Source organism: Talpa europaea, assembly GCF_964194135.1.
Source record: "Talpa europaea genome assembly, chromosome: 15".
Lineage (NCBI taxonomy): Eukaryota > Metazoa > Chordata > Mammalia > Eulipotyphla > Talpidae > Talpa > Talpa europaea.
The window spans coordinates 43,552,961-43,566,922 of NC_140083.1; the positions used below are offsets into that span (position 1 = coordinate 43,552,961).

The 13,962-nt window shown below is 42.0% G+C and overlaps 1 protein-coding gene across 2 annotated transcripts in view; it reads left to right on the top strand.

Annotated features, from left to right (window-relative positions):
- Positions 1-401: 401 nt before the first annotated feature.
- ADAMTS20 (ADAM metallopeptidase with thrombospondin type 1 motif 20) overlaps positions 402-13,962 on the top strand; it is a gene marked incomplete at both ends in the record, with an annotated part of 179,731 nt that continues 166,170 nt past the window's right edge. For both annotated transcript variants that reach the window (XM_084256236.1, XM_084256235.1), the window contains 2 exons: positions 402-492; positions 998-1,359. In XM_084256236.1, the coding sequence (XP_084112362.1) occupies positions 402-492; positions 998-1,359 (453 nt within the window). The remainder of the gene's footprint in view (positions 493-997; positions 1,360-13,962) is intronic.

The following is a 13,962-nucleotide window of genomic DNA, read 5'->3' on the forward strand; positions in this document are numbered from 1 at the left end:
GCCTCGCGCTGATTGGCGGCGCCGGGCCAGGGGCGGGCTTCGCCGCGCTCGCCGGCTGGGGGCGGCTATATTGGCTGCGCTCCTGCGAGGTCGGGCCGCTGCCTCGCGCTGAGGCTGACCGCGCGCGGGGGCTTCTGAGGGCGGCGCGGGCGCAGGGGACGAGCGAGGCTGCCGAGACGGCGCCGGGGCCGGTGGGGCTGCAGTGCCATGAAGCAGCGGCTCTGGGAGCAGAGGCAGGCGGCGTGGCGAGACGGACCGGCCGGGGGCCGGCGCGGCTGCTCCGGGGGCTGCTGAGGCGCCGCGGCGGCCGGCGCGGAGCGGGCGGCGAGGAGGAGGAGGAGGAGAGGCGGCGGCGCGCGGCTGGGGTCGGCCTCCCGGGCTGGGATCCCCGCGGGGGAGCCATGCGGGTGGCCAGGTGGCTGACGGGGCTGCTCTGCCCGCTCTCGCTCTTCGTCGCCAGGTCTTGCGAAGTTCACTTCCACCCCCGGCAAGGTGAGGGAGCCGCGGGCGCCTTCGGCCGCGGGCGGGGGGCCCGGAGGATGGAGGCGGGTGAGCGCGCGCGCTGGGGAGACTCTGGCCCCTCAGGAGCTCCGGGACGCCGCGCTCGGTGAGCCGGAGCATCCCGAGAGGTGGTGAAGGCGCGGGTTTTCGAGGAATCGCGCGCCGGGGGCGCGTCTCTGCGGGACCACGCGGCGGGGGGCGCCGGGAGGGCACCGGTGGGCGGCGGCGGGGACTCGCAGAGGAACGGGGGCTGTTGGGGGCTGCTCGGGGCTGGGGGCGCCGGGGTCCTGGCTCGGAAGGAAGCGGCGATCGGAATCGGGGTGTGGGAAAGCGGGCAGCTAGCCGAGCGCACGTGTGTGTGCGCGCGCTAGCGAGCGTGCCGTTTTGTCGCGCGCGGGGGCTGTGCGACCCCGGGAACGTGGACCTTAGCTTGTGGAAATAGGGGTTGGGAGTGGCCAGCGCGGGGGGCTCAGTGACCGTCTCGCTGTGATTGCAGAAGCCCTGGTGAAGACTCTGCCCTCCTACGAGGTGGTGACTCCCGCGCGGGTCAACGAGTTCGGAGAAGTGTTCCCCCAGAGCCGCCACTTCAGCAGGAGGAAGCGCAGCTCCGAGGCCCGGGAACCCACGCCGTTCCGGACCCACTACCGAATCAGCGCCTACGGGCAGCTCTTCCAGCTAAACCTGAGCGCCGACGCGGCCTTCCTGGCCGCTGGCTACACCGAGGTGCACTTGGGAACCCCTGCAGGCGGGGCGGAGGAGCAGGGCAGGACACCCCCAGATCTGCGCCACTGCTTCTACCGCGGCCAGGTCAATGCCCGGGAGGAGCACACAGCCGTCTTCAGCCTCTGCGGAGGCCTGGTAAGCCCCCCTCCCGAGGGGGACCCATTCCGAGGCCCTTGGCATTTTCTTGGGATCCATTCAAGGTTTTGACACGGTGGTTGGTAACCTGAGATCAGAGTGGGCTGTCAGAGGGATGAACACCTAGGTGAGCATAAGCCAGAGATCACTTCTTCCTGCGACTGGCAGAGGGGCTTGGGGGATCAGTGTGTCTCTCCCTGCTGGGTAAAATGGATCCTTCTTTGCAGACTTGCTTATAAGGGTCAGATGCTGGGCTAGTGAGTCAGGAAGTTGCCTCTGGGATCTTAACTGTGAGTGTCCTTTCACTCAGATACACCCATTCCTGATCACCCATTGAGGCAGCATCCCCTAAATCCACTCATTTTCCTTATGCTTGTCCCTTGAATTTAGAATGACATAAGGAAGAAGGAATGAATAACCTTGAAATGAAAAGGTTTGACAGGGGAAACGTTGAATTTGCTGGTAGTATGAGGATAGTCATTAATTTGTGGAGTGCAGAGTAGGGGAGAGCTTAAATCTGCCAGTTTGAAACGCGTGGCATTTAAAAAGTAGAGTCTGTCTTCAAAGACAGGGGCGGCAAATAAGAAGTGGTCGTTAGAGTGACAAGTAAAAAATAAGAAGTGGTCGTTAGAGTGACAAGTAAAAAAGGTGAAGACGTTGTAAAGCCTCACTGTGGAGAAAGGAAATGAAATAAGATATTGAGCTGGGTTTCATTTATTTTTCTCTCCAAAACCAGTTCTAAACCATTTTTCTCCCTTCACAAGAGTGGGGGAACCCAGGAATCAGTTAAAATGCATAAAATGGCATACAGGTTACTCAGTGGACTTTAATGCTGACAATAATGAAAAGATTACATAGCCATTGTGATGTCTTATATTTCACTAATGCATTAAATAAGATCTATTGGCAAAAGAGGTGTATTTACTACTATACTTTTGTAGTGGTGATGAGTATAAACAATTGAGATGGTTACATCAACCCTAATGTGATATAAATGGATAATTGTATTGGTCATGAAGTTTGGTTTTACCTTCAGTCATAATTGAAGAAAATGTTAAGTATCAGTTAGAAGTTAGTGAAAATACAGATGTTAGTGAAAATAAAAATGTAACTTTTCCCATCCAAGTTTATGAAACCTTAGGGTAAGAACACCTGTTTTAAAGCAGACAAACTCAGTTCATTATTAACTCCTCAGATAAATGCATGTTCAAGAGGAAACAGCATTCTTCCCAAGTGTTCTCACTTTTGTTGGGCTAAAAATACATATATTTTAAATAAATCATTTTTTTTTACTAATTAAAACTTCAATAGCCGTTCTCTTCAGATCAAATATAATACTTCCTCTGAGATTGATTGATTAACCTGTCTTTTGGGCTCTGAGTATTGGTTATCACTAAGTACATTTGTTAAGTCTCTGCTCTTTTTCTTGTTATTATTTTCAACTACATTTTCATGAAATGCTTTAAACAATTTCTGCTATGAAAAATGCTTACAACATCAGAATGGCTGAAACACACTACTTACACAGCCACTATACATCAAAGGAAAGAAAAATATTATTTTCTAGAAACTTTCAAAATAATGTTTAGTTTGTATGGAAAATTCTAGATTTATTACCACACATTTGTCATGGTTGATATGTTTGCTTGATTTAGTATTTTATGGCATGGAAACATTCCAGATGGGAAGCATTATTAGGAGTGATGTTTCTGCTCATGTTGACTCCTAATGTTAACATAGTTCAAAAATCATTATTCAATATTACCTCTTTGAAATCAGAAAGAAGTTGAAAATGTCTTTAGATCTCAGTAGAGTTTGACCTTTTTTGCTTGTCACCATCAGTTTGGATACAGTTGCCTAAGTTTTTAGGCATTATTCTGATTTATGTACATACTTTGTCTTTGAGATGCTTATTGATATTGTCAGCTTAACTCTTAAAAACTTGTTTTCATATCTATGCAACTTAGTTTTATATTATATTACATTTGTAAGACTACAGTGATAAAGATCCTAAACTTCCATAATAACTGCAAATGACTAGAGATAACAGGATCTTAAATTCTTTTCTTAGTGGTGTGATCATGCCCAATATAAGTCTAAATTGCTAACGAAATTGGTGATGTTTCTTTGACTTTTCTTGTTTTTATATTAACACTAAAATAGACTGTGTGTGTGTGGGTGTGTGTGTGGGTGTGGTTGATTGTGTATTTTATTTCTATCCTTTCTCTGTCATGGACTTCCTCTCTTTAGTCTCAGATTCATTTTCAGTCTTTAGTTGGACTAGTCGGGCAAGGTTTGCACATCAGCCTTGATGTGAGGCCCAGAAGGCAGTAGTGCTCACCTTCTCATCTTCCTCTTGCTTGCTCCCTGACTTGCCATTGTGACTGTGGGCAAGCCTGTGATGCTCTCTAAGCTTGAGGTTTGTTAAAGGATTTTTAGAACCAGATTATTAAAAGAAATCCTTTTCTTTTTCTAGTTACTTTTTTGCTGTGTTTTGGTTTTGCTCTTAATCATGACTGGATATTATACTTAGTCAAATGCATTTCTTTAATACAATAAAATGAGCATAGGTTTTCCTCATTTTTTCCCGCTAGCTTGTATTTTCTCATACATTACTGGATTCAGGTATGATTCGCCATGGAAAGCTGACCACAAAGCCATAAAGACCATGTGTTCTGAGGTCTTTATCATGTTTGGGAGGAAGGTGGAAAACCATACTTCCCTCCTCTAGTCTATCTATTTATATCTTGTGGCAGCAGCAGTTGAGTCTGGCCTTGAGAATCTGTGATCTTTCTTCTCTTTGCTCAATTTGGGCTCCATGGTCTTGCTTCCTAGGCTCTCGGTGGTGCTGCATAGCCCTTTGAGTTTTGGCTACAATACCTACTTGATTTTTCATTTGGCTGGTATGTGGTGTGGCCCTTAGATACAGGGGACACTTTGCCTCTGCTGCAGCTCCCTGCCCATATTAGATGATTTTTGTGATGCTAGACTTAGTTCTGAGTGCTTGAAACCTTGGCATGGCATTTGAAAGTCGAGGGTGACTTAGTTCCTGCCTTTGCCAAACCCTTCCATACCTCTGATTTCAGTGTGAGGGTATCTCTCTCTCCGAGTGCCTTCCCTTAATCCCACATAGCTAAATTGGGGACGCTCTTCTCTTGGCCTGTCACAACTTTTGTGTCTAGGATTTTAACCCCTAGGGAAGATGTAGCACATGGGCATCTTTTGATTGATATCTGTTTCCTTTGCATCCATCACTCTAGTCTCCCTGGAATCTACTGAGTTCCCCCTACACATCTCAGTTAGTTGGCCCATTCCCCTTCCATATTTCTACTTGAGGTAGTTTCTACCCTTCCTTTCTCTGGTGGCTATTAAGGAATGTAACTTTTAGAGGAAGGACTGAATGCATTTTCAAAATATTGTTCCTGTACAGAAAGCTTTAAAAAATTTGACACCCCAACATATTTGACTCCATTTAACTGCTAATATTGCATTAACCCCAAGCATTTGAACTAATGTTTTAATTTGGGTGGGTGATTTTTTAATGTTTTTAATGTTTTTTGATTTGTTAATGTTTTTTATCTGGGTGGGTGATTTTCACCCCACTTTTAGAAGTCTTGGTATTTAAGATGTGTTTCTCATTCACTAAATCACTGAACCATGAGTAGTCTTGTTTAGTTTCTTAACTGCTTTGTGCTCAAGAGTCATAAGGGGTTAAGACTCTGCCAGGAATTTTCCTCCAAAATGAGTGTAACTCACAGTCTATTTTGTTTTTCTGTAAGTTTTCTCACTAGTGTAATTATTTATCATATAACCCCAGTGTTTCTGAATCGATTTATTTATGCATTTCCAGAATATTATAGTAGATATGATAATGGAGTGGAATAATAAAATTATCTAGAAGTGATATAATGGTTAATCAAACTTTGTTTTTAATCCATTGATAAACTAGCATAGAATATGTGGTTATCAGGCCCTGACTGTAAACTTATTTTTACAGGCCTTAACTCTAACCTTCTTTCCTCTTATCTTATATGTTAAACACTCTTGCCAAAGTCTGGATCAGTATTTAAGCTGGAACATACTTGGTGTCTATTGTCAGGATGGTGCTTTGCACAGAGGCCATTCCCAGTAACTCCAGTGCCTCTCCTGGCCCTTTTCTCATGTTACCTGGTGCATTCCCTCTTCCAAAGGTCCTCAGGGAGCTACCCGACCGCCTAGACAGTTAGCCTCAGTATTTCTTGATGGGGTTTGAAGCAATGCAGTCTTTTTGGTTGAAAGAAACAGTTTCCAGATGTCATAAAATCAGACATTGCATCTGGCTTATCCAGTATTCTCATGGAGTAGCTTGTAGTGGCTGTGTGTACTTTTTTGAAGTTTCTCACGTGAACCATTCTGCAACATGTCAGGCACTAATGCTCTCTGATGACTGATTTTTGAGTTGCTGTACTAACTTCTTGTTCAGACAGGAAATAACTGTATGGAAACTGTCAGTAGTGTCTTTACTGGTTTTTGTCTATTCTGGGAAAATTTTAGTTTTATTTTCTAAGCTTCCAGCGTGCCCAAAACTAATGTAGCCCCCGATCATCGCACATGCCAGTTTCGTATTCATATATTTTGTTGGAAAAATTCATAAGAGTCTCTTTTAGTTACTCACACACTCACTGTAGTACTCTGATGACATTAGGGAGAGTTTCCTGTGTCTCTGTTCTCGGTATTTTAGTGTGTGTTCATCTAGGTCCCTAGGGGGTCAGATGCCAGAATGACTTTAAGGTGAGGGATTTTATGGAAGGAAAGTCCTGCTTTAGAGGAACAATGAGCAGGGAAAATAAAATCTGAAACAGATAAAGAGAGGGGAAAAGACAGTTGTGTAGGATCTGCTGGTCTGTTGATACAAGGTTCCGTAAGCTAAATTCGGCCAGAAGATTGAGTCTACCCTTTGTGTCCCATTGTGTTCAGGTACTGACTGGGAGTAGGACTTGGGAGATACAGCTGGGCAGAAACCCTGTGAGGGATTTCAGAGTGCAACCTGAGGCCCTTGGCCAGATATGCTCAGCTTTCTCAGGGCTACCTTATAGTGACCCCAGGTGCATAAATGCTTAATAAAGATTCAGACGCTTAAGTGCTGTTAAGAATACAAAAAGGGTTTTAGGACAGCCCAAATACCCCAAAACAGATGACTGGATCAAGATGTGGTCTATATACACAATGGGATACTACTCAGCAACATGGATGGAGCTGGAAGGGATGATGCTCAGTGAAGTAAGTCAGCAGGAAAAAGAAAAATATCAGATGGTTTCACTTACATGAAGAATATAGGGGAACAAAATAAGGGATCGGGAAAAAAATAATAACCTAACCCTAATAATAATAAACAAAAAATTAACCAGCAACTATAAATCAGATACATTCTGCAAGGGAGGGGGAGGCAGAGAGATCAAAACGGGGGAGGGAAGAGCACAAGGGACTATGGTGACGGTTCATGGGTGACTTGATGGTGGGAATTTTACAGGGACAAGACCTGAGAGGAGAAATTATACATTGTACAAAATGAACAATGATCAGTGATGTGTTTTATGTGTGTGTGTGTGTGTATACACATATATATATATATAAATAAATACAAGGGCTTTGTGATTTTTGTAGAAGTGATTAAAGACAGAGTAATTAAGAGTCTTAAGAATTCCATGTTGAGAAGACTTCTTAAGTGGACTTTAGGGTGGAGATGAGTGGACATATGTTGATAAAAGATTCAAAGACTGCTTGTGGGTCTGTACAGGTAGGTTGGGTGGTGAGGGTGAAAGGTAATGTTGAAACCGATTGTTAAGGACCTGGAATGATTGAGAAGGAGTGAGAGTTTGAACTATAGGTGGTGGGTTAGTTTGAAGTGTTAGAGGGGTCTCTCTGATCACGACCCCCTGTACAGCATAGAGAAGAGGCAGTGGGTTATGGGGAAGAATCCTGTCATTGTTCTGCTGTGGGTAAGGAAAAGAGCCATTTGAAGTAGTGGTGATGAAGAGTAGGTGCCTATGGATGGTGCACTGTGTAGACCAGCAGTTCTCATTGTGGGTGGTTTTGCCTGCACCCCCATCCCCAGGAACATTTGGTAGCTTCTAGAAAGATTTTTGCTTGTCACAACTTGGGGGAGGAGGATGCATACTAGCATCCTCCAGTATGCCTTATCCAGCAGTGGATAAGGCCAGGGGTGCTGCAGTACATGCCACAACGCACAACTTTCTACAACAAAGACAGCTCTAGTTTGATCCCCAGCCATGGCGAGGGTCCCACAAAAACAAACAAACAAAAAAAAGACAAAGATTACCAGGTGGCAACAGTGTTGAAGTGGAGTGAATTTGGAGGAGACCTGTTACACCAAAACGTTTCTTAAGACTGACGTGAGTGACTGGTCTTTTTTTTTTTTTTTAAATAGAGGCATGTTTTTATTTATTTATTTGTTTGTTTGTTTTGTTTATACATGCACTGGGTACAGTCAGAAGCGCGGGAGGGTGAGAGCATTCACCAGAGCCAGAGCAGGGAGCAGAGCAGGCAGAAGGACCGAAGTACACTGCTGAGGGGAGCAGCGGGAGGCAGGAGAGGTCTGCACGCCATGTGGGACCCTCCTCCGGTGGCCGGGGAGCAGCCGGGGCTTGAACCGGCGCTGCAGAGGCTGCAGGCAGCTTCGCAACCCAGCGCTCAACCGCTGCGCCACCGGGGAGGCCCGTGAGTGACTGGTCTTATGGCCATTAACCATGAAAGGGAACAACAGACCAAGAGGTAAAAAGAGAGTTATCCTAGAAACATTTGATTCTATCATAGGTTAATTTTCATTTTAATTATTGTTTGATTTTTTGTTTGTCTTTCTCAAACTATTACTTATCCTGCCAGATCCATTTTTGAGCCTTCCTATCTATTCCCCTATCTTATTGCTCACTAAGTCTTCCTTGTTCCACTACTGGAGTTTTTATGCATCATTCTGAATTGAATTTTTTGGTCCACATTTTTATATCATTTTAAGTGTAGGGATGCTAGTCATGCTTGTTTTAGCACCTAGTACAGCATATAGAAATGCTCAATACATGTATGACTGAATGAGTTAAAGTGACTAACTTTAATTATGTTTTAATATGTGGCTAGTTATTAAGAGGTTAACTTTTTTTAACTTAGTTCATTCAAAGCAGGGCTGTTTTGGCAATTTTACTTGAAGTATTTGGACATATTGAATGTTTTGATATATTAAAAAGTTTTTCAGGTGGTAACTAATTGTATTCTTATTACTTCATTCATATAAATTTATATATGGTGTGACTTTATTCATGTTTTGCATATAACCATCGTTTTCCATAAAACATTTAATTAAATGCTGATTCATATTAATATTTGAAAGAAGAAAAGTTTATTATTTTTAAAGATTTATTTATGCATACAAGAGCTGTGGTACAGGCCAAAGGTGTTGGGGGGCAATAGTGAGAGAATTCACCAGAGAAAGAGTGGGAAACAGAACAGGCAGATTGACTGAAATACACTGCTGAGGGGAGCTGTGGGCGAGACAGGAGAGGTCTGCTGTGCCATGTGGGTCACCTCCCTGCCCAGAGATCGAACTTGTGCTGCAGTGGCTGTGGATAGCTTCATAGTGCTGACACTTAACCCCTTGTGCCACCTGGGAGACCCTATTTGTTTTTTTTAAACAAGTACTCATCATTCATTTATTAGGTTCAGCCACTATTAGATAGTGCCTGGTACAATAACATCCTTACTGGTGGAACAGTATTAAATTTGCTAATTAAAAATATTCATGAGCTACATAAATACTTTGTTGCCACAGTAATAGCATGGAGAAGGCATGCTGACTTGACTTGACTACCTCAGCTTTATTTATTTATTTATTTATTTATTTATTTTAAAAAGGTTTGTTTATTTATTTATTTATTTATTTATGCACGCACTGGGTACAGTCAGAAGCACGGGAGGGTGAGAGAATTCACCAGAGCCAGAGCATGGAGCAGAGCAGGCAGAAAGACCGAAGTACACTGCTGAGGGGAGCAGCGGGCGGCAGGAGAGCAGGAGAGGTCTGCGTGCTATGTGGGACCCTCCTCCTGTGGCTGGGGAGCAGCAGTGGATCAAACCTGTGCTGCAGAGGCTGCTTCGCAACCCAGTGCTCAACCACTGCGCTGCCACCAGGGAGGCCCAACTACCTCTGCTTTAAAGTGACAAATACCACTTATGAGAACTGGTTGCCTGGTTTTAATGAGACACAGAGGGCTAGAAAGTGGACAGTGACTAGTATAGGGGGAAGAGAGGAGCACAGACACAGGTGAGCTCCAGCAGATCTACCACAGGTGGCACTTCTGTCATCATTTATCACTTTGCTTTCTTCTTCCTGCACTTCAAGTATATTCATCTTGCTTACAAGGAGAGAACCCTGTGGGGGTGCTATCTTTGACTCAGTCCAAGATCTCTACATAATGCTGTCTTCTTCATAAAGCCCAGATGTGGCTCTTTGTAGTTTGGCAACTTATGAATTAAAAAGTCATTATCTGCTTTTCCCTCAACTCAGTAAACACAAAGAGAATGTCTGTAACCATAAGCTTAGCTTCCTATGAAGGGAAGGAGTGATATCTAGTAGTCACTGAAATACACTGCTGAGGGGCAATTTTGGACTTCCAGAATTGTGGGGACCTGCTATGCTGGCAGGTTAGTTTTATTCATCTTTTTGGAAAGTTTAGCAGTGTAATTCTTCCCATCCTTCTCCAAGCCCCAAAATAGATCTTGTGGAGAATTCTGTCAGGAATGCTGGGGTAATTCTGAGGATCTACAGGTTATTTTACAACCAACACAGTCAAGGCTTCTTCAGTCCAGGCTCTTGGTTTCTTTGACCATGTAATCCCTCAAAAGCTTTTGATGGCAGATCAAATTTTGATCATAACTTCAAGTTTGTTTGTTGTGACAGTTGCCATTTATGTTATATCTGGGAATGCCAAGAATGTATTATAAGGAAAAACAAAAAAAATAACAAAACTACAATATTATAATCTTTAGATACAGAACTCATAGGAAGATATAATAACATGCAAAATCATTATTTACCTAAATAATTGAATTGTACCATATGCCAATTATTGTAACTATATTAAAAGATATAGTAGAAAAATATATCAGTATGACAGATGGTCTGGCAGATGTATGTCATGTGTTCTTTAGCTATTTTTAATGTATATATACATTTGTCTGTTTTTAAGTACCATTGGTGTCATATATATAAAAAAATTCTTATTAATTTCTGTTTTAGACTTCTAATTGTTTAATGACTTTAGGTTTTATGTCTTCATATATATTCTAGTAAGAGATTGGGAGAGGTCATTCTAAGTACCACTGTCCAAAGCCTACCAAATGCTGGCCATTTCTTTCATAGTTCTCTCTATTTTTAGCAAGTTTATATGATTTTAAGAAAAAACACCTTGGTGACTAAGAAAGAAGTGTTAATTTATTCCTTGTAATTGATGTTGTTGGGACACTATTTGAACCTGAGTCATTCCCACATACATAAATTGTGGGTAGATGAGTCCAGAATCTATTTTCCTGATCCTGATGGGCCAGGGCTAGGTGAAAGATCAGTCTCTGGTTAGGTAAGGATCAGCACTGGAGATCTAGAATCGTTCTCTGAAATGCGAAATAAAAAACGCTGTTGAGGGAGAGGAGAGAGACCTGTTTTCTAAAACCATACATTGGATTTTTTACTTTATGTTTTTGGAACTGGTTATGTTTTCCTATCTTTCATTGATTCATTCATCATCAATAATATAATAATGAGGATCTGTAAGGGAGAGAAACTTTTTTTTTTAAGATTTATTTATTTATGCATGCAAGAACTGGGGTGCAGGCCAGAGGTGTGGGGGGTGAGAGGGTTCACCAGAGACAGAGTGAAGAGCAGAATAGGCAAATCTACTGAAATCCACTGCTGAGGGGAGGAGCGGGTGAGACAGGAGAGGTCTGCTATGCCCTGTGGGTCAGCTCCCTGGCTGGGGATTGAACTCATGCTGCAATGGCTGGTGATAGCTTGATAGCGCTGAGACTTTAACCCTTGTATCACAAGGGAGGCCCAAGAGAAACATTTTTGGAGTATCTCAAAATAAAAAAATGAATCTGAATTGGTATTTAGGCAATATTGCATAATTATACTCTGCTTAGGGTAAAAGGATGGCTGTAACAGTTGTCTTCAGTGAAAATTTTACATTCTATTGCGAAATATACTCAATTTCAAAACTTTGATGTCATTTTAATACAAATGGCCTTTCTCAGAAAATTAGGTTGATAGAATTATTTCTTTTTTCTTTGTATTTTCATGTTTATTTTCTAACATTGTTCATTTTTCAACAGCAGTTGGTTTCTTCCCTCAGGTGTAGTCCCTGTAACTCTCCCACCACCACAATACCCATGACCATCATCATGGTCCCTGATACTCTTCTCTTTCCAATAATTATTTCTGTTTTTTTTGTGTGTGTGTATGTGTGTGCGCACTATTTTGTTTTATGAATCATAGAATGGAGAATCTGAAATATGAAGTGACATGCCCGCCCAAGTTTTCATGAATGTAAACCCAGGACTGATACTCAGCCTCTTTCATTACACATAGGATCACACTAATTCTCATTATGTGACTTATGATTGAAGATTGAAAAATTAGATATGTTAGTCTTTTTGGAAATAACTTCCCATGATCCAGTTCTTAAACAGAAATCCAGTTTTATTGAAAGGTGGAAACAATTTGTTACTAAAATATTTTCTCAGTATCGTACCTTGTTCAGGGATCCCTTGTTTTTGAATGTTGTTCTCTGGTTGCCAATGCTGATGTGCTAACAATGATTTGGAAAAAGAGTCCAAGTGGTTTATATTTTGTTCTTGCTGTTTTTCAGCTTAAGTGAAACCTGAGAGTGCATTGCTGGTTGTGGCTATAGTAGATGTGTTTGCCATGTATTTGGAAAAAGCTGTATGGATGAATGCCACAATATTGAAATAAGAACACTTTGGAAAAACAATTGTATAAAAATATTCCAAACATATACAAATTTTGACCAGTGAGAGTAAATTGGAACCAGTTGTATAAGTACTTACTGCCTTTTAGAGCAGTTTGGCAGATAGAAGATTGTTGCTCCAAGTAATTGGGAAACTCTTGCTCAAGTGAAGACTAGTTTTGCTGCTTTTAAGTCATCAAAAGAGAGTGTTTGAAATTTGATTGGCATTTCTTGTGAATCTAATTGCCATGCCCATCTGCAGATTGGGTTGCTTAAAAATATGGCATGATCTAAATATAATTCTATGTACCACCTGTTAAGTCCTCCAGTTCCTTACCAGCTTCCTCTCCAAGTTAAAAAAAGAATCAAGTGCCTCCTTTGGAGCCTTTAGGCAAAGCTCTAATAATTTTATTATTTTCACAGAAATTTCTCTGCAGTAGTATTGATTATAGAAAATTTGGTGGAAATAAAATACTTTCAAGTCCTTCATTGATAAATATAAGGTAATCACTTTAGGGGCAAATTATTTGCCATTTTTTCTTTATACTATAAAGGTTTTTTTTTGGTAAGAAAATTGGGCTATTATATTATAAAGGCAATATTCTCAGCAGGCTTGAGTACCCTAAGTACAGCTTAAAAAGAGCTGCTGATGGATTCTGGATAGAACTGCATTCGCTTCTCCCATAGAGGCACAGCTTGTATCCTGTGCAGTTTTATTGGGACATTATGATTAGAAGTATCTCCTATTCAGATTTTGCTCTGAAGGAATATAAACAATTTCCAGGTATTCATGCTTTCAGTGTTCTTGGGAAAATGTGACATTATTCATTGTAGCTTTGTAGGTGCATTTAAATGAGTAACAGGCTGACTCATGTTTACTTGTGTATTTTTTTTTTTAAGATTTATTTATTTTTTATTTATACAAGCACTGGGTACAGTCAGAAGCACGGGAGGGTGAGAGAATTCACCAGAGACAGAGCGGGGAGCAGAACAGGCAGGCTGACGAAATACACTGCTGAGGGGAGCAGTGAGCCAGGCAGGAGAGGTCTGTGTGCCATGTGGGACCCTTGCCGGTATCGAACCGGGGCTGCAGAGGCTGTGGGCAGCTTTGCAGCCCAGCGCTCAACCACTGCGCCGCCACTGGGGAAGCCCTACTTGTGTCTTTTACCAAGATACTATCAAATTTCCCTTCTTCAGCAAGATTTTTTAAAAAGAGTGATTTTTCAGAGGTCTGTTTATTTAGGTTTTGAAACCAGTGTCTTTGTTAATTTCATCTGTACTGATTTTTTCTGGAAAGGAAGGAAAGTTAGAACTTAGGTGTACATTGAAAATAAGTAATTTATAGTTATGTAGACACTGGTAAAATGAAATATGTTAGACTATAGGACACTAGAAAACTATCCAAACAACAGATAAATTCTGAATATATATTCAGCTTAATATATATAAAGCTTTTATTTTTTAGATTATAATTTCAATATCTAGAGTTTTCATTTTAAACCTTTAAAAGGTGTAATCCTAACATATTAGCACATTGCCTAACAAGAATGCCTAAACATTTTATTTTTCAGCATTGAAAAAAACCAAAAAAAGATCA